General features: G+C 40.6%; 1 protein-coding gene across 1 annotated transcript in view; it reads right to left on the bottom strand.

The window, feature by feature from the left end:
- Window positions 1-19,909, bottom strand: part of TM9SF2 (transmembrane 9 superfamily member 2) — a 69,662-nt gene extending 49,753 nt beyond the window's left edge. The window contains exon 1 of the mRNA XM_003270144.4: window positions 19,506-19,909. Coding sequence (XP_003270192.1) covers window positions 19,506-19,676 — 171 coding nt within the window. The 5' untranslated portion in view covers window positions 19,677-19,909. The remainder of the gene's footprint in view (window positions 1-19,505) is intronic.
- Window positions 19,910-20,130: the final 221 nt, after the last annotated feature.

Raw genomic sequence — 20,130 nt, 5'->3', positions numbered from 1 at the left:
GAAAGAACAGCATGATGCTCAGCACCATTTACAGCCATGTGTCACTTAACGACAGGGGTGTGTTTGGAGAAACGTGTCATTAGGGGATTTTGTCATGGGACCATCACAGAGCATACCTGCACAAATCTAGATGATGCAACCGACTGCACACCTAGGGTATATATATGGTGTGGTCCATCACATACTTAACATGTGATTGTACTAAATACCATGGGCAACTGTTAACACAATGTTATTTGTGTAGCTAAACACATCTAAACATAGAATAGGTACAATCAAAATGCTGTCTAAAAGGAGAAAATGTTACACCTGCATAGGGCACTTACCATGAATAGAACTTGCAAGGCTGGAAGCTGCTCTGGGTGAGTGAGCGGTGAATGAATGTGAAGGCCTAGGATATTACTGTACGTAACTGTAGACTTACACACTGTAAATTCGGGCTATGCTAAATTTTTAAAAAATAAGGTAATCACACTACGATGTTACAATGGCTATGATGTCACTAGGCAATAGGAATTTTTAGCTCCATTATCATCTTATAAGGCCACTGGTCTGTCGTTGACTGAAACGTTATGCGGTTCATGACTGTATACGGTGTTTCTTCATCTATTTAACATTTTTCCTCTAGTCACTACAATCTTTTCTTTTCCTGGAAAAACGACGCTAGTTTTATTAGTCTATCCAAGAGGCTGGCAAACTTTTCCTGTAAAGGGCCAGAGAGTAATCTTAGGCTTTACAGGACATTGGGTCTCTGCCACTGCCGTAGTGCAAAAGGAGCCGTAGACACTACATCCACAAGTGAGCATGGCTGTAGCCCAGTGAAACTTTCACTTACGGCACTGATATTTTATTCTCATGTAATTTTCACTCATCACTAAATATTATCCTTCTTTTGATTATTTTTCTCCAACCACTTAAAAATGTAAAAACAATTCTTAGCCTGAAGGCCCTACAAAAACAAGCAGTAAGCTGGATTAGAATTCTAGTACATACTTCAGCACTGTTTTCCAGGTACTTTTCAATATTATTTGAATTCAAATCTCAGAGGGTCGAACACAAGGCATAAAGTTTGAAAGCCTTAGGCCATGTGAAAAATTTTAGGACACTGTCTCAGGGCATACAAATTTAGGGTAAATGTTTCTCCCATTTCTACCCAATTGATTAAGTAATACAAATTTTTGCTTAGCTTATGATGTCCTCTCTGAAGTTTCATGGGACAACTTTTGGCTCTAAGAGTCTAAGATTGAGGGAAAACATTATTCTTATTTTCTGCACTCTCTCCTATCTCCTTTGAGTCTCAATCTTCTGAATCACCTATCTCCTTGATCATGCCAGCTGCTCTTCTCAGGACCTTGCCCTATTCTCATATCGTTCTTAAAAGGCATGTCATGGAGAATTATAGCAGAGTTTAAGATTTACATGTTACGCATCACGAGGTCAGGAGATCGAGACCATGGTGAAACCCCGTCTCTACTAAAAATACAAAAAAATTAGCCAGGCATGGTGGCGGGCGCCTGTAGTCCCAGCTACTCGGAGAGGCTGAGGCAGGAGAATGGCGTGAACCCGGGAGGCGGAGCTTGCAGTGAGCCAAGATCGCGCCACTGCACTCCAGCCTGGGCGACAGAGTGAGACTCCGTCTCAAAAAAAAAAAAAAAAAAAAAAAAAAAAAAGATTTACATGTTAAAGTTTCATGTAAGTATAGAATAATACTGTTACTTTCATTAGACTTTCTACCCAGAAGCTTACATTCTTCAAGGACAGTTCTTTATTTCCTTCCTATGTTCTACACTGATAGCTTGGAGCTCATCATCTCAAAAACATGGTAACTGTTTCTCTTCAGATACACTTTCTCAATTCGTCCTTGACCAAATTAATTTACTTTTTGCTGTCTCATATAACTTGAAGAGAGCTTCTGAAAATATATTTTCATTAGCTTTACATTATGCTACATACAGAGATTTGTACCACTGGCAAATTAAAACATTTCATGTGCATTCTCTTTTCTAAATTTAAAACCCAAATTAGCCTCAAGCACCAGTCCTGGAAATCTCCACTGTCAGCACTCCCCATGGATTTCTCTCACTCCACCTCACTCAGCCCTTAAGCCAACCCACGCCACACTTCCTTTAAATTCCATTTTAACCTTTAAAAAACAATGGTGTCAAAACTTTAGAAATCAAATTCATTGGCTCCTTCTAAAACTACAGCAAATCTTCCAGTAACTTTAGAAACCAGGAAAACTTCTTTTCCAGAAACCATGTTAATCTTCTGTTTATATAACTTGGTGTCATTAAACCAATTACTATCACTCTTATTCCATTTTAGTGCATAGCCCAAGGGGGGTTTTCACACCCTTTCCTCCCTCATTTTCTTATCTACATGTTACTAGTTTTTATCCATCTACATTTGGCATTTCATCTAATATGTCATACCCATTAAATTTACCTTATTTGTCAACCCTTCCTGATCTGATGAAGCAGCTTCCAATTCTCCTCCTTAGAAAGAATGTATCATCAGAATGCTGGGTTCACTTCAAATACTAGGTCTACTCTTATTAAGTGCTCTTGGGCAAGTAATAATTTTGAAAGTGGGAACTGAATGATATCATAATAAAATAGAAAACAGTACACACAGAAGCTGGTCCATAATTGGCACGCAATAACTATAACAAATAATAAACACAGCAGCTGTACTCTATTATCTTAAAGAAACTGGCCATTCCTGAGTCTGAATAAAGGTTTATCAGTATAAGGGTTTCTGTGAAAGGCTCTTCCTTCCTCTCATCTCCCATCCATCCAAGTAGTGCAACTAGGCTATTCCAGTGTTTTTAAAGGACACTAAGACAGTCAGCCTCCTGAACCTTGTTAACGCCTATCCATTATAATCGTCTTGGCCACTAGTCTAGGGAAAAGGAAGATAATAACTATCATGCACAATTCTGATAGTAGCCTCATGAACTAGGGATTCTTTGCTTCTTTAACATGAGGAAACAAGTTAAAAAGCTGGACTGCAGAAACAAAGTAGGTAAACTCAACTGTTGCTACCATAACTTTTTATTTCTGATGCTTTTATTCCTCTACTTTTCTCCCTTCTTTTCTCTTCTGACACCTTTCCACACTACTTTTGTAAGAAAGTCTATCATAGATATCAACACTAAATTATGGACCTATTTTTGATGTTCAGCAAAGTAATCAAACACAGCTTGAATATTCAGTTAATCTTAGCTTTCATAGCATTTCCATTCTTCCTTTTCTAAATTGTGAGAATCTGAAATTTTAAGAATTATCATCTCACACATGCTGAGGAATGTGAAGTCAATTAAAATTAAAGTCAACCTTAACACAGAATATAGAATAGAGCCATTTACAATATATTTGTAAATATGCTACATTTGCAATAACTCTAAATATCAACTCTTGCAGCAAGACAAAGAAATTTCAAAAGTGTCATATGAATGAGATCCTCCTAATATGGCAGTGGAACAATTGTTAACAATTGGAAGAAAGGAAATGAGACTGCCGGGGAGTTTATATGGTTTAATAAAGGGCTTCAAGCTGAACCATGTGAAAGTATGCCACAGATGTCATGACATTCACCCCTATAAAACATAAGGACACACAAATAAGACAAGTATGAAAAAATGTAAACAATTTTTTTTTTTTTTTTTTTTTTGAGACAGAGTCTCGCTCTGTCGCCCAGGCTGGAGTGCAGTGGCGCGCTCTCGGCTCACTGCAAGCTCCGCCTCCCAGGTTCACGCCATTCTCCTGCCTCAGCCTCTCTGAGTAGCTGGGACTACAGGCGCCCGCCACTACGCCCGGCTAATTTTTTTGTATTTTTAGTAGAGACGGGGTTTCACCGTGATCTCGATCTCCTGACCTCGTGATCCGCCCGCCTCGGCCTCCCAAAGTGCTGGGATTACAAGCGTGAGCCACCGCGCCCGGCCAAAAAAATGTAAACAATTGTTGATTCTAGGTGGTCTAGGTGAGTGAAAGGTGATCATTACAATACTCTTTCAACTTTTTTGAATTTTGAAAACTGTCACAATTAAAAGCTAGAAAAAGGGCTTTAAAGTTGAGAGTAGACCTTAGTCTCACTGTAAAGCAATAGAAGGCAAATGAAAACAATAAGAAAGATTTAAAAAGTAAAATTTAGGGTGGAAAACTGTTCCAGGAGCAGGAACGATGATCTCAGGAGAAGCCAATTTATTAAATAGGAAAAAATAGTAGAATTTGCAATATATTTGAAAACCAAAGAACATTCACAACAACAGATCCTGAAGACCACAAGAAACTCAATCAGCCAACACATGTATTTAATGCCCACAAAGCCCTATACTAGACATTTTGGATGATAATACAAATTCATGGACACTTGCCTTCAAAGAATTTATAATCCAGATGGAAACACAAGGCATGTGTTTGAATATATGTCCTTATCTAAATCTCATGTCAAATTGTATTCTCCAGTGTTGGAGGTGGAGCTTGCTGGGAGGAGACTGGATCATGAGGGTGGATTTCTAATGAATGGTTTAGCACCATCTCTCTTGGTGCTGTCCTCCTGATAATGAGTTCTTGTGAGATCTGGTTGTTTGTAAAGTGTGGCACCTGCCCCCACACTCTCTCTTGCTCCTGCTGTAACCGTATGACACGCCTGCTCCTGCTTCATCTCCTGCCATGAGTAAAAGCTCCCTGAGGCCTCCCCAGAAGCAGAGTGATGTCGGTGCATGCTTGTACAGCCTGCAGAATCGTGAGCCAATTAAACCTCTTTTCTTTATAAATTACCCAGTCTCAGGTATTTCTTTATAGCAACATAAGAATAGCCTAATAAAGGAAATTGGTGCCGAGGATGGGGTGTTGTTATAAAGATACCTGAAAATGTGGAACTAGTTTTGGAACTGGGAAACAGGCAGAGTTTGGGGGGCTCAGAAGAAGATGGGAAGATGAGGCAAAGTTTGGAACTTCTTAGAGACTGTTTAAATGGTTGTGACCAAAACGTTGATAGTGATATGGACAGTAAAGTCAGGCTGCTGAGGTCTGAGATAGAAATGAGAAGGTTACTGGGAACCTGAGCAAAGGTCACACATGTTATGTCTCAGCAAAGAGCTTGACTGCATTCTATTCATGCCCTAGGGATCTGTGGAACTCTGCACTAAAGAGTGACAACCTAGTATATCTGGTAGAAGAAATTTTTTTTTTTTTTTTTTTTTTTTTTTTTTTTTTATATATATATATATTTTTTTTTTTTTTTTTTTTTATTTATTTATTATACTTTAGGGTTTTAGGGTACATGTGCACAATGTGCAGGTTTGTTACATATGTATCCATGTGCCATGTTGATTTCCTGCACCCATTAACTCGTCATTTAGCATTAGGTGTATCTCCTAATGCTGTCCCTCCCCGTCCCCCACCCACAACAGTCCCGGAGTGTGATGTTCACCTTCCTGTGTCCATGAGTTCTCATTGTTCAATTCCCACCTATGAGTGAGAACATGCGGTGTTTGGTTTTTTGTCCTTGCGATAGTTTACTGAGAATGATGTTTTCCAGTTTCATCCATGTCCCTACAAAGGACACGAACTCATCATTTTTTATGGCTGCATAGTATTCCATGGTGTATATGTGCCACATTTTCTTAATCCAGTCTATCGTTGTTGGACATTTGGGTTGGTTCCAAGTCTTTGCTATTGTGAATAGTGCCGCAATAAACATACGTGTGCATGTGTCTTTATAGCAGCATGATTTATAGTCCTTTGGGTATATACCCAGTAATGGGATGGCTGGGTCAAATGGTATTTCTAGTTCGAGATCCCTGAGGAATCGCCACACTGACTTCCACAATGGTTGAACTAGTTTACAGTCCCACCAACAGTGTAAAAGTGTTCCTATTTCTCCACATCCTCTCCAGCACCTGTTGTTTCCTGATTTTTTAATGATGGCCATTCTAACTGGTGTGAGATGGTATCTCACTGTGGTTTTGATTTGCATTTCTCTGATGGCCAGTGATGATGAGCATTCCTTCATGTGTTTTCTGGCTGCATAAATGTCTTCTTTTGAGAAGTGTCTGTTCATGTCCTCTGCCCACTTTTTGATGGGGTTGTTTGTTTTTTTCTTGTAAATTTGTTTGAGTTCATTATAGATTCTGGATATTAGCCCTTTGTCAGATGAGTAGGTTGCAAAAATTTTCTCCCATTCTGTAGGTTGCCTGTTAATTCTGATGATAGTTTCTTTTGCTGTGCAGAAGCTCTTTAGTTTAATGAGATCCCATTTGTCGATTTTGGCTTTTGTTGCCATTGCTTTTGGTGTTTTAGACATGAAGTCCTTGCCCATGCCTATGTCCTGAATGGTATTGCCTAGGTTTTCTTGTAGGATTTTAATGGTTTTAGGTCTAACATATAAGTCTTTAATCCATCTTGAATTAATTTTTGTATAAGGTGTAAGGAAGGGATCCAGTTTCAGCTTTCTACATATGGCTAGCCAGTTTTCCCAGCACCATTTATTAAATAGGGAATCCTTTCCCCATTTCTTGTTTTTGTCAGGTTTGTCAAAGATCAGATAGTTGTAGCTATGCGGCATCATTTCTGAGGGCTCTGTTCTGTTCCATTGATCTATGTCTCTGTTGTGGTACCAGTACCATGCTGTTTTGGTTACTGTAGCCTTGTAGTATAGTTTAAAGTCTGGTAGCGTGATGCCTCCAGCTTTGTTCTTTTGGCTTAGGATTGACTTGGCGATGCGGGCTCTTTTTTGGTTCCATATGAACTTTAAAGTAGTTTTTTCCAATTCTGTGAAGAAAGTCATTGGTAGCTTGATGGGGATGGCATTGAATCTATAAATTACCTTGGGCAGTATGGCCATTTTCACGATATTGATTCTTCCAACCCATGAGCATGGAATGTTCTTCCATTTGTTTGTATCCTGTTTTATTTCATTGAGCAGTGGTTTGTAGTTCTCCTTGAAGAGGTCCTTCACATCCCTTGTAAGTTGGATTCCTAGGTATTTTATTCTCTTTGAAGCAATTGTGAATGGGAGTTCACTCATGATTTGGCTCTCTGTTTGTCTGTTATTGGTGTACAAGAATGCTTGTGATTTTTGTACATTAATTTTGTATCCTGAGACTTCGCTGAAGTTGCTAATCAGCTTAAGGAGATTTTGGGCTGAGACAGTGGGGCTTTCTAGATATACAATCATGTCATCTGCAAACAGGGACAATTTGACTTCCTCTTTTCCTAATTGAATACCTTTTATTTCCTTCTCCTGCCTGATTGCTCTGGCCAGAACTTCCAGCACTATGTTGAACAGGAGCGGTGAGAGAGGGCATCCCTGTCTTGTGCCAGTTTTCAGAGGGAATGCTTCCAGTTTTTGCCCATTCAGTATGATATTGGCTGTGGGTTTGTCGTAGATAGCTCTTATTATTTTGAGATACGTCCCATCAATACCTAATTTATTGAGAGTTTTTAGCATGAAGGGTTGTTGAATTTTGTCAAAGGCCTTTTCTGCATCTATTGAGATAATCATGTGGTTTTTGTCTTTGGTTCTGTTTATATGTTGGATTACATTTATTGATTTGCGTATGTTGAACCAGCCTTGCATCCCAGGGATGAAGCCCACTTGATCATGGTGGATAAGCTTTTTGATGTGCTGCTGGATTCGGTTTGCCAGTATTTTATTGAGGATTTTTGCATCAATGTTCATCAAGGATATTGGTCTGAAATTCTCTTTTTTGGTTATGTCTCTGCCAGGTTTTGGTATCAGGACGATGCTGGCTTCATAAAATGTGTTAGGGAGGATTCCCTCTTTTTCTATCGATTGGAATAGTTTCAGAAGGAATGGTACCAGTTCCTCCTTGTACCTCTGGTAGAATTCGGCTGTGAATCCATCAGGTCCTGGACTCTTTTTGGTTGGTAAGCTATTGATTATTGCCACAATTTCAGAACCTGTTATTGGTCTATTCAGAGATTCAATTTCTTCCTGGTTTAGTCTTGGGAGGGTGTATTTGTCGAGGAATTTATCCATTTCTTCTAGATTTTCTAGTTTATTTGCATAGAGGTGTTTGTAGTATTCTCTGATGGTAGATTGTATTTCTGTGGGATCAGTGGTGATATCCCCTTTTTCGTTTTTTATTGCATCTATTTGATTCTTCTCTCTTTTCTTCTTTATTAGTCTTGCTAGCGGTCCATCAATTTTGTTGATCTTTTCAAAAAACCAGCTCCTGGATTCATTAATTTTTTGAAGGGTTTTTTGTGTCTCTATTTCCTTCAGTTCTGCTCTGATTTTAGTTATTTCTAGCCTTCTGCTAGCTTTTGAATGTGTTTGCTCTTGCTTTTCTAGTTCTTTTAATTGTGATGTTAGGGAGTCAATTTTGGATCTTTCCTGCTTTCTCTTGTGGGCATTTAGTGCTATAAATTTCCCTCTACACACTGCTTTGAATGTGTCCCAGAGATTCTGGTATGTTGTGTCTTTGTTCTCGTTGGTTTCAAAGAACATCTTTATTTCTGCCTTCATTTCATTATGTACCCAATAGTCATTCAGGAGCAGGTTGTTCAGTTTCCATGTAGTAGAGCGGTTTTGAGTGAGTTTCTTAATCCTGAGTTCTAGTTTGATTGCACTGTGGTCTGAGAGACAGTTTGTTATAATTTCTGTTCTTTTACATTTGCTGAGGAGAGCTTTACTTCCAACTATGTGGTCAATTTTGGAATAGGTGTGGTGTGGTGCTGAAAAAAATGTATATTCTGTTGACTTGGGGTGGAGAGTTCTGTAGATGTCTATTAGGTCCACTTTATGTAGAGCTGAGTTCAATTCCTGGATATCCTTGTTAACTTTTTGTCTCGTTGATCTGTCTAATGCTGACAGTGGGGTGTTAAAATCTCCCATTATTATTGTGTGGGAGTTTAAGTCCCTTAGTAGGTCACTCAGGACTTGCTTTATGAATCTGGGTGCTCCTGTGTTGGGTGCATATATATTTAGGATAGTTAGCTCTTCTTGATGAATTGATCCCTTTACCATTATGTAATGGCCTTCTTTGTCTCTTTTGATCTTTGTTGGTTTAAAGTCTATTTTATCAGAGACTAGGATTGCAACCCCTGCCTTTTTTTGTTTTCCATTTGCTTGATAGATCTTCCTCCATCCCTTTATTTTGAGTCTATGTGTGTCTCTGCATGTGAGATGGGTTTCCTGAATACAGCACACTGATGGGTCCTGACTCCTTATCCAGTTTGCCAGTCTGTGTCTTTTGAGTGGAGCATTTAGCCCATTTACATTTAACGTTAATATTGTTATGTGTGAATCTGATCCTGTCATTATGATGTTAGTTGGTTATTTTGCTCGTTAGTTGCTATAGTTTCTTCCTAGTCTCGATGGTCTTTACAATTTGGCATGTTTTTGCAGTGGCTGGTACCGGTTGTTCCTTTCCATGTTTAGTGCTTCCTTCAGGAGCTCTTTTAGGGCAGGCCTGGTGGTGACAAAATCACTCAGCGTTTGCTTGTCTGTAAAGTGTTTTATTTCTCCTTCACTTATGAAGCTTAGTTTGGCAGGATAGGAGATTCTGGGTTGAAAATTCTTTTCTTTAAGAATGTTGAATATCGGCCCCCACTCTCTTCTGGCTTGTAGAGTTTCTGCTGAGAGATCAGCTGTTAGTCTGATGGGCTTCCCTTTGTGGGTAACCCGACCTTTCTCTCTGCCTGCCCTTAACATTTTTTCTTTCATTTCAACTTTGGTGAATCTGACAATAATGTGTCTTGGAGTTGTCCTTCTCGAGGAGTATCTTTGTGGCGTTCTCTGTATTTCCTGAATCTGAATGCTGGCCTGCCTTGCTAGATTGGGGAAGTTCTCCTGGATAATATCTTGCAGAGTGTTTTCCAACTTGGTTCCATTCTCCCCATCATTTTCAGGTACACCAATCAGACGTAGGTTTGGTCTTTTCACATAGTCCCAAATTTCTTGGAGGCTTTGTTCATTTCTTTTTATCCTTTTTTCTCTAAACTTCCCTTCTCTTTTCATTTCATTCATTTCATCTTCCATCAGCGATACCCTTTCTTCCAGTTGATCGCATCTGCTACTGAGGCTTCTGCAATCTTCGCGTAGTTCTCGAAACTTGGCTTTCAGCTCCATCGGCTCCTTGAAGCCCTTCTCTCCATTGGTTATTCTAGTTATCCATTCTTCTAATTTTTTTTCAAAGTTTTTAACTTCTTTGCTGTTGTTTTGAATTTCCTCTCGTAGCTCAGAGTAGTTTGATCGTCTGAAGCCTTCTTCTCTCAACTCATCAAAGTCATCCTCCATCCAGCTTTGTTCCGTTGCTGGTGAGGAACTGCGTTCCTTTGGAGGAGGAGAGGTGCTCTGTTTTTTAGAGTTTCCAGTTTTTTTGGTCTGTTTTTTCCCCATCTTTGTGGTTTTATCTACTTTTTGTCTTTGATGATGGTGATGTACAGATGGGTTTTTGGTGTGGATGTCCTTTCTGTTTGTTAGTTTTCCTTCTACCAGACAGGACCCTCAGCTGCAGGTCTGTTGGAGTTTACTAGAGGTGCACTCCAGACCCTGTTTGGCTGGGTGTCAGCAGCGGTGGCTGCAGAACAGCAGATTTTCGTGAGACCACAAATTCAGCTGTCTGATAGTTCCTCTGAAAGTTTTGTCTCAGAGAAGTACCGGGTTGAATGAGGTGTCAGTCTGTCCCTACTGGGGGGGTGCCTCCCAGTTAGGCTGCTCAGGGGTGAGGGACCCACTTTAGGAGGCAGTCTGACTGTTCTCAGATCTCCAGCTGCGTGCTGGGAGAACCACTACTCTCTTCAAAGCTGTCAGTCAGACAGGGACATTTAAGTCTGTGGAAGTTCTTGCAGAGTTTTTGTTTGTCTGTGCCCTGCCCCCAGAGGTGGAGCCTACAGAGGCAGGGAGGCCTCCTTGAGCTGTGGTGGGCTCCACCCAGTTCGAGCTTCCTGGCTGCTTTGTTTACCTAAGCAAGCCTGGGCAATGGCGGGCGCCCCTCCCCCTAGTTGATCTCAGATGGTGCTAGCAATTAGCGAGATGTGGGCATAGGAGAGCCAGGTGGGGCACATTCCTAGTGTGCCGTTTCCAGGGTGGAAAAGGCAGTTAGGGTGGGACTGAGATATTCCAGTGGTCTGCTTCCCTTCTTTGACTAGGAAAGGGAATCCTGACTTGCGTTCCGAGTGAGTCTGCTCGCCTGGGCTCGCGCACAGGGCCACGCTGTGCACCCTGTAGGCCCCTAGGAGATGAAACAGTACTCAAGAGGAAAACCTGGTGGCTGGGCTGGGGGAGCTGTCTAACCTAGGTTGCCTATTCAAGGTACCTGCTTTACCTGTAGCTGAAGGGTCAAATAAATGATTTAAAGCTGGAATTTATATTTAAACAGGAAGCAGAGCATAAACATTCAGAAAATTTGCAGCCTAACCATGTGGCAAAGAAAAAAAAAAGTTTTTTCTGGAGAGAAATTCAAGCAGGCTGTGGGGCAACTACATGCTAGAGATATCTGTATAACTAAAAGGCAGCCAAGTGCTAATATCCAAGACTATGGGGAAAAGGCTTCAAAGGCATTTCAGAGACCTTTGCAGCAGCCCCTCCCACCACAGGCCCAGAGGCCCAGCAGGACTGAATGGGTTTATAGGTCAGACCCAGGGCCCCACTGCCCTGTGCAGCCTTGGGATCCCAGCATCCAGGCCACTCCTGTTCCAGCCATAGCTCAAAGAGGCTGAGACCTCAGGCTGCCACTTACAGAATGCAAGCTGTAAGTCTTGGTGGCTTCCATGTGGTGTTAAGCCTGCAGGCACACAGAGTTCAAGAGCGAAGAATGCTTGGCTGCCTCTGCCTAGATTTCAGAGGATGAGAAAACCTGGGTGCCCAGGGAGAAGCCTGCTGCAGGGATGGAGCCCCCACAAAGCACTTTTAGTAGGGCAGCGTGGAGGGGAAATGTGGTGTTGGAGCCCCAGAGTCCCCGCCAGGGGACTGCCTAGTGGAGCTGTGAGAAGGGGGACATTGTCCTCCTGACTCCAGAATAGTAGATTCGCTGGCAGCTTACACCCTGTGCCTGGAAAAGCTACAGGCGCTGAACAACCTGTAAGAGCAGCTGTGGGGGTTGAACCTTGTAAAGCTACAATGGTGGAGCTGCCCAAGGCCTGGGAATATTTACCCAATGCCTATAGCCCCTTTGTGTCTTGGAAGTAAGTAACTTGTTTTTGCTTTTTTTATTTTACAGGCTCATAGGTAGAAGAGACTTTCCTTGTCTCAAATGAGACTTGGGCTTGGGACTTTTGAATTAATGCTGAAGTGAGTTAAGATTTTGGGAGACTATTAGGAAGGCATGATTGTATTTTGCAATGTAAGAAGGACATGAGATTTGAGTATTTTTCCCCACTCAAATCTTATGTCAAACTGTAATCCCTAATGCTGGAGGTAGGGCCTGGTGGGAGGTGACTAGATCATGGGGGTAGACGTCTAATGAATGGGTTAGCACCATTCCCTTGGTGCTGTCCTTATGATGGTGAGTGAGTTCTTGTGAGATCTGCTTGTTGTAAAGTGTGGCATCTCGCCCAACAGAAAACTCTTTCACTCCTGCTTTTACCATGTGACATGCCTGCTCCTGCTTCACCTTCTGCCGTGAGTAAAAATTTCCTGAGGTTCCCCCTACAAGTCGAGCGACGTCCGTGCCATGCTTGTACAGCCTGCAGAACTGTGGGCCAATTAAACAACTTTTCTTTATAAATTACCCAGTCTCAGGTATTTCTTTATAGCAACACAAGAACAGCCTAATACAGCATATATTTAAAAAAAAAAAAAAAAAGTGACAGCACTTATTTATATGTTCTTGGAGTAGCTACTGAATCTCTGTGGGGGGTGTGTGTGTGTGTGTGGTGTGTGTGTGTTTGTGTTTTGTTTGTTTGCCTTTTTTTTCCACTCTAAACATCTTTATTCACTATCCAAAAGAGTTAAGTCCACCTCCTCCCAGAAATTTGCCTTAAATAGAGATGGACAACTCTAGATTATCACTGATGTGACTAGAAAGAGCTTCAAGGGTTACTTGCTTCACATTCCCACTTTCAAACTGTCCCCACCTAGGTTATTTCAAGCATGCAAAGTTTTGACAACATGAAACATTTTAAGGAAGTTGCAAAATCCTATGTCACTTAGAGAAAGCAGGACTGATTACAATCCTGCACTACGAAATGTTTTATGGAAGTGGTTTTATTTACAACTCTACAGCCTTCCTTTTAAATTTCTCTCCCAAATGTACAATTTTATTTCTAGTCCTGATCTGCCGATTCCATACCTGATCCCAGCTATGGTCACAACTAGTCTATTTTTTTGTTTTAACAAGGCACATGGGCCATGCCACAGGACTATACTTTTTCCCGTTTCCTGGTTCCTTTGTTTCTGCTTTTATTCCCAACTTATTCTGCTATCATCACATCTGTCCCACCCCACACTTACAACTGGATTTTCAAGGGAGAAAGAAATTTCAGTGAAGAGATGTGACTGTACAAGGGTCATGGCAAATAACAAGTCACAGAAGGTTTTGAGATATGGAGGCCATAAAAAAGGAAATCTATGGAAGCTTCAACTCCTTAATATTAGAGCAGTCCACAGTGGCGCCTTCCTGAAGAAGGGAAGTCTTAACTCAGGCACAATAAAAGTCTCAAGAGCAATGCTGGGCCTCACAAATGCTTATTTATGAGCTCTGAGTTATCCAATCAGCAATGCCCAGAAATTTATCTCCTAGATAATTACCAGGGTTCTTTCCCCAAAGCCCTGACAAACACAATTTCAATTTTAGACTGTAGCAACAAAAGACGTAAATATAAAACCTGACTACTTAAAAATTACACAGACATGTCAAGGCTGCAATGAGCTATGACTGCACCACTGCACTCTAGCCTGGGTGACAGAGCAAGACTGTTTCTAAAAAATAAAATAAAATGAAAATTACATATAATAGATACAGAGTATTTTCTGGAACTGTCAAAGTCCAGGGTGATAAATGGTCAGGGGTCCCCAGGGGAAAGGCAAAGAAGAAGAAGAGTGCTCAGAGTAGAAGGCAGTGGCGAAGAGCCTAGGCTTTGGACTCAGTCTTGGGCTTGTTTGCATTCTGGCTTTACTACTTACTAGCTTTGTACACTTGAGACAGCTACTAAATCTTATTAAGCTTCTGTTTCCTCATCTAAATATCATAGGGATGTTATGAAATTTAGCTAAAGCATATACAACACACAAATCGTAGTCTTTACCATTATTATTAGCAAAGGGCAATAAACACGTTTGAAAAGTGAGAAGAGGAGCAAAAAAAGAAAAAATTCACAAATTTCCTCCAAAGCCTTTCATAGATAGTTAATTTGAATGAGAATAGAATGAAATTGTTGGACACAAGTAAAGCAGCTACAATTAACTACAAAACTTACTGAGAGACCATGGTGACAGGAAGCTACAGGAGAGAATACGGAAGTAAGGGTTTGGGCAGCTGGGCTCTAAGGCTGACAGTGCACAGACCAATCTCTGTAGTGCCGATGCGTGTTTGTGTGCTTGTGTTGGCGGTGTGAGGTGTGGAACATATGTCTGTGATTTGTTTCAGATGTTCCAGTTTACACCTTTGGAAGTTCAAGTTTACACCCACCTTGGTGAGGGGCCACAGGCAGAAAGACACAATTTTATTCACAGACTTTTGTTGCTTTCTTCATTCGAACTCTCAGATTCACTATAATGAACAATCACAGTCTTAAAATAATTTTACTTAAAAATTTAATTTCTGAAAGGCAAACTATCTCAGTTTCACACACCTTTTCAGAAGAAGAAGAAACAATTGTTGGAATGTAGATTTACCATAGTCAAAGTAAGTCCTTCCACTGCTAGATTTCAGATTTGAAACAGCAACACCCAAATACTAATGAGTTCCCAGAAGCTAAGAATCAATGCTCTTATTCCAGAGAAAAGTATGAGAATGTGAAACTACATATCGATAAATATTTATCACTATACCAATAAATACACATACAAATTTTTTTTTTTCTTTAAATACTTCAAAATCTTCAAACTACTTCTATGGTCAAATTAAAACAGGTACATATATATTCATTCTGTGTCTGTTTGGATCAACATTCAGGACTATTTTCTTAAAGTTGACTCATTCCAATATTTATACACAACCGCTCCCAGAATAACAAACACAACTTATAAAATGCTTCTAAAAATAACTACCAAGAAAGGAAAGTATGACTGAGTAATTTTCCTTTTTATTAAAAAGTTGTTAAACTAATTCATTTAAACATTGTTTTTAACCACTAGGGGGTATAATTGGTCATTTTTCCTTACAGCAAGGGAAAAAAAATCTTAATTTTTCATCTAAGAACGTGATCTATCCATCAAACATTAAAAAAGTGGCAGACATTTTAGAGAATTAATACTATTTTTAGTTCTTAGTTCTGAATTCTGGTTGACAACCCAATAATTACTTGAAAGTTAAAAGCCGCAAAGGTGAACTGCTCACTAATCTTCACCTCTTAGCCATCAGAATGCCACTTGGCACACTAAGATTTGATCTAAAGCTAAAAAGAACAAAGCTAACTGAAATGGTCAGAACTTTTACAAACTAAATTAGAACTGTGTATTTTATCCTGGAATATCTATTCACTTATAATCAGGGCTTTATTCTACTTATTTCAGTCACATAGTGTCCCTTGATTTTAAGAAAGTAAAGTGAATTCTACAGGAAAGGAATACCATAGCTCAATCTTTTATTACTATGGTTTCAAAACCTAACAAAATAAGGCAAATAAAAGAAAAATATTAAAAGACACAGAAATTTCAATAGCAATGAAAGTAAAACATTTAAAAAGTGTACAGGCTGGGCGTGGTGGCTCACGCCTACAATCCCAACACTTTGGGAGGCTGAGGTGGGTGAATCACCTGAGAGCTCAGGAGTTCGAGACGAGCCTGGCCAACGTGGTGAAACCCCGTCTCTACTAAAAATACAAAAATTAGCTGGGCATAGTGGCAGGCGCCTGTAATCCCAGCTATTCAGGGGGCTAAGGCGGGGGAATTGCTTAAACTCAGGGGGTGGAGGTTGCAGTGAGCCAAGATCGCGCCACTACACTCCGGCCTGGGTGATAAGAGCAAAACTCTGTCTCAAAAAAAAAAAAAAAAAAAAAGTCTTAGGGATCATCACATCACTATTACATTGATAAATAAAAATTAAAATAATGTGGCAACACAAGGTATTATTTAGTTAAAGGAAATCAAATCTATCATTGTTGAAAGAAATCTGGCAATACTAAACAGAACTAAAAACTTCTTCTTGTCTTTACCTAGAATTTTCTATTTGAGGATATGCAAATAATTACTGCTAAATACACTGTAGCAAAGCTATTCATAATAGAGAAAAATTGGGCCCAATCTAAATGCTCTACAAGTAAGAATGGTTAGGCAAACCATAGATCGTACAGGAACAGAATGAAATAGTATAGGCTATAAAAAGCAGTAAGAATGTGCACCTCCTCAATATCCAAATGCACGCACATGTAAAATAAGTTAAAAAAAGGAAGCCATGAAAACATACTCACAGTATCTATGAAGGTTAAGAAAATTAATCAGATATTACAGCAATATAAATAGAATTTTATGTTCACTGGACTCCTGTTTCTCTGCCAGTAAATTCAACGTAAGATAATTTTTAAAGAGAGAAAATTACTAAATCCTCAGCGTTCTTCTGATTCTCTCTCAATTTACATCCTGAGCTAAATGCATGAGACAAAGCTTTACAGTATATAAAAACACTCTACTACCTAAATTGTATATAAGTTGAAGATATATTTGTTTCATCTCTACACTATCACAACAATGACAAATATTGCACTTTTCCTCTAAGAAATGCAAAATACCTTTCAAGAGGAATATGTCATAATCAAATATGATTATCCCTACTTCACAGATGGAAAAACTGTTGGTAACACTACCAATGACCTGCCCAATTTCTCCAACTTCAGATTCACTAATTTAACAGCATCTTTTGGAAAGAATTATTTCCATTTCACAACTCTCATTTCTAACTTTTAAAAGAAGTTCCTTCCACTTTTCTGAATAATGTGTATAAGACCGTCCTCCTTAACAAATACGAAATAGATGAGAATAAATTATTAACATCCTGATTGAAGTAATACAAATTTCAACTGTTTATTGTTATTTATAGCATCTTCTTTGAAAGGCAAAGAAAATAAATATTAAAGTGTATTTCAAATTCTCTACACCAGTTAGTCATATTGTAGGAAAAAAGCTGAAAGTACACCCTCCTGCTCTTCTAAGAGTTGTTTCCATTAACCAGATGTGAGTGTAGCTGGCAATAAAGATAAAAATCCAAACATTTCAGAAAAAATGATCTACTCTGCCTGATTTATCCATATACCTATGAAAATTAAACATTCAAACTGACACCCAAGATTAACTAAAAAATAACTAGAATACAACCTAGCCACTTACCAAAGGACCTGCTGAGAAAACAATCATCTAACTGGCAGACCACCTATAAGTTTCACTTATTCATTTGCTAAGTCCATCTCAAATGTCACTTCTTTTTTTTTTTTTTTTTGAGACAAGGTCTCGCTCTGTTGCCCAGGCTGGAGTGCAATGGCGCGATCTCAGCTCACTGCAACCTCCGCCTCCAGAGTTCAAGTGATTCTTCCTGCTTCAGCCTCCCGAGTAGCTGGGATTACAGATGCCCGCCACCACGCCCGGCTAATTTTTGTATTTTTGGTAGAGACAGGATTTCCCCATATTGGCCAGGCTGGTCTTAAACTCCTGACTTCAGGTGATCCACCCGCCTCGGCCTCCCAACGTGCTGGGATTACAGGCGTGAGCCACCACGCCTGGCCGTGTCACTTCCTCTATAGAGCTTTCCCTAAAGACTCTAGTCCACTGATGTTTCCTCATTTGTGTTTTAGCACACTTTGGACATCATCCTGTGTAATAGATCAGATTTCAATAATCTGTTCATAAGCTTATGACCCTTACTTTGAGGTTCCTAGAGGGCAGGAAATATATTTTTCAACTTTGAGGCACTAGGAATAGAATATACAACTCCTGTTAAAATTAAACTAAGACCAAACACTAGGCCTTAAAGGTTGGTTACTAAAATATTTAATGGAAAAACCAGTGTACTTGCAAGTCTAGATCTCCCTTCCACTTGGAAGCACAAGTCTTTCAGTCAGAATCCTCAAAAAGGAGTGACGGCTTCTTGCACTGCAGAGTATGAACTTAAGTACTGAAACGCTAACTGCAGACTTGAGTAAACCTTAAATATCCTAAGATATTTTTTCAGATACAAGGTTTTGCACAGATGTATAAACATGTCATTCAGGATAGCTGACAACCTAAAAAGAAACTGCAAAATGTTATGAAAAATTTAAGCTTAATGCCCTAAAATAACCACAAAATTCACAGCTATAGTAAAGCTAACTGTAATAAAATAAACACCAGCTTAAAAAAAATAAACTTAATAAATAAGCCTATTTATAGATTGTAAAAGTTTGTTGAACGATTATTTGAATTGTTAAAATCATTAAAGGTTTCAAAGAGATCCTCATCCCCCAAATGTTAAGTTTTAAATAAACTTAACAAAATAACTGTGTATGTATACTGTAAAGCCCTACACCGTATAACCTAAAAGCAGATTACTTTATTGACGCCTCTTTTACTAGCAATTAAACTGAAAACCTTGAGTGTGAATGTTGTAAGATATCAAAGTTTTCAAGACTTGCCCTAGGAAAATACCAGTTTCTCCCATCATTTGCCCCTTTTTTAAGTGTTTAAAACCATCTCAGAGAAAATAGTGAGACCTCGTATCTTTTTTTGTGTATTAAAATCTTTTACACTTAAAAGTCAGAAATCTAGTGTCTCAACCATTACAGCAACTTTTTATTAATGCACTTTGTGCGGTTCTGGGTGTTATATTCCACAAACAAGGAACCAACTTCTAATCGTGAAGCGAGATATCAAAGTCCTAGAAAGAACAAGCTCTCCTAACCAACTAGGAGGTTCCAGGAAAGTGCAATTAAACAGGAAGCAATGAAGTTAAAAGCAAATGGAAACTGTAACTAGGCTGAGTGTTGCTCACATGCAGGGAGTCGGTCACCTGCTTCCTCAGCGTACATGATACAGGGCTGTGAGCGAACACTCACGCGTGGACCTGCATATATCCAACTCCAAAGCTCTGAGGCGTGAAGCCCAACTCCAAGGGCGCTCCACGCGCTCTCTATTCCAGGAAAACTGAATACAGCTGCTCGTGCTACTTGGCCCGCAAGACGGGAGGCGAGTCTGAGGCCCACTGAGTCCTCCAGAAACTACCCTTGCAAGGGCTGTTCCAGAGCCCCCCACCCACAGCCCAGCGGACCCCAAAAGCTTCTGGGGAAACTCAGGCCCACCCACTGCTACGCCCCCTCCCCTCGCTCCCACCCGAGGATCAGCTCCCCCGGATAGGGACGACTTCCCCTTCCGACAGTGCATAAGAGGGCTCGTCAGGCCTCACCCACCTTGCACTCGTCGCTCTTTTTTTCTTCGTCGCAGAAGTTGACGGGCGCCAGGCCGGGCAGGTAGAAAGCGCCGCTCCGGCGCGGGCCAGGAACCGCCCCCAGCAGGAGCAGCGACAGCAGCAACAGCCGCGGCCACCGAGGTGGAGACAACACCGGCAGCCTCGCGCCCATGATAATTGTTTCGGGGAAAGGGCAATCAAACCTAGGGGGTGAAGAGGGAGGGAGGGGTGGGGAGGCTCGGAGACGACTACAAGGCCGCCGGAGATAAAGGAAGCCGGCCCCCGGACGGCTAGTTCCGGTTGCGCTAGGAGATACCCTGGGTCCCGCAACAGAAAGGGAACCGGACCGCGACAGAGCATGCGCACCGCCGTCTGCACATGCTCAGTGAGAACGGTCGCAGGCACCAGGAGTTGTTTCCGGGAGGGAGCGGGTGCCAAATCCACTTTCCGGGTTTTCCGAGCGCCAGCTGAGGTGGTTACTGCAAGAGGTGGTTACTGGGAGAGCTGTTCCGGCGCTCAGGTTCCAATTCCAAATTACAAATTCCGATCTAGAGCTCCCACGCTTGGGGGCTGTGGAGCGCTCGCCAGCCGCTCCTCGTTTGCTGCTGGGTCTTACGAATTTCTCA

The sequence above is a fragment of the Nomascus leucogenys genome, chromosome 5, assembly GCF_006542625.1.
Source record: "Nomascus leucogenys isolate Asia chromosome 5, Asia_NLE_v1, whole genome shotgun sequence".
In the NCBI taxonomy this organism is placed as follows: Eukaryota; Metazoa; Chordata; class Mammalia; order Primates; family Hylobatidae; genus Nomascus; species Nomascus leucogenys.
The sequence above is the reverse complement of the archived record's forward strand: the minus strand, read 5'-3'. Positions and strand labels throughout refer to the sequence as shown.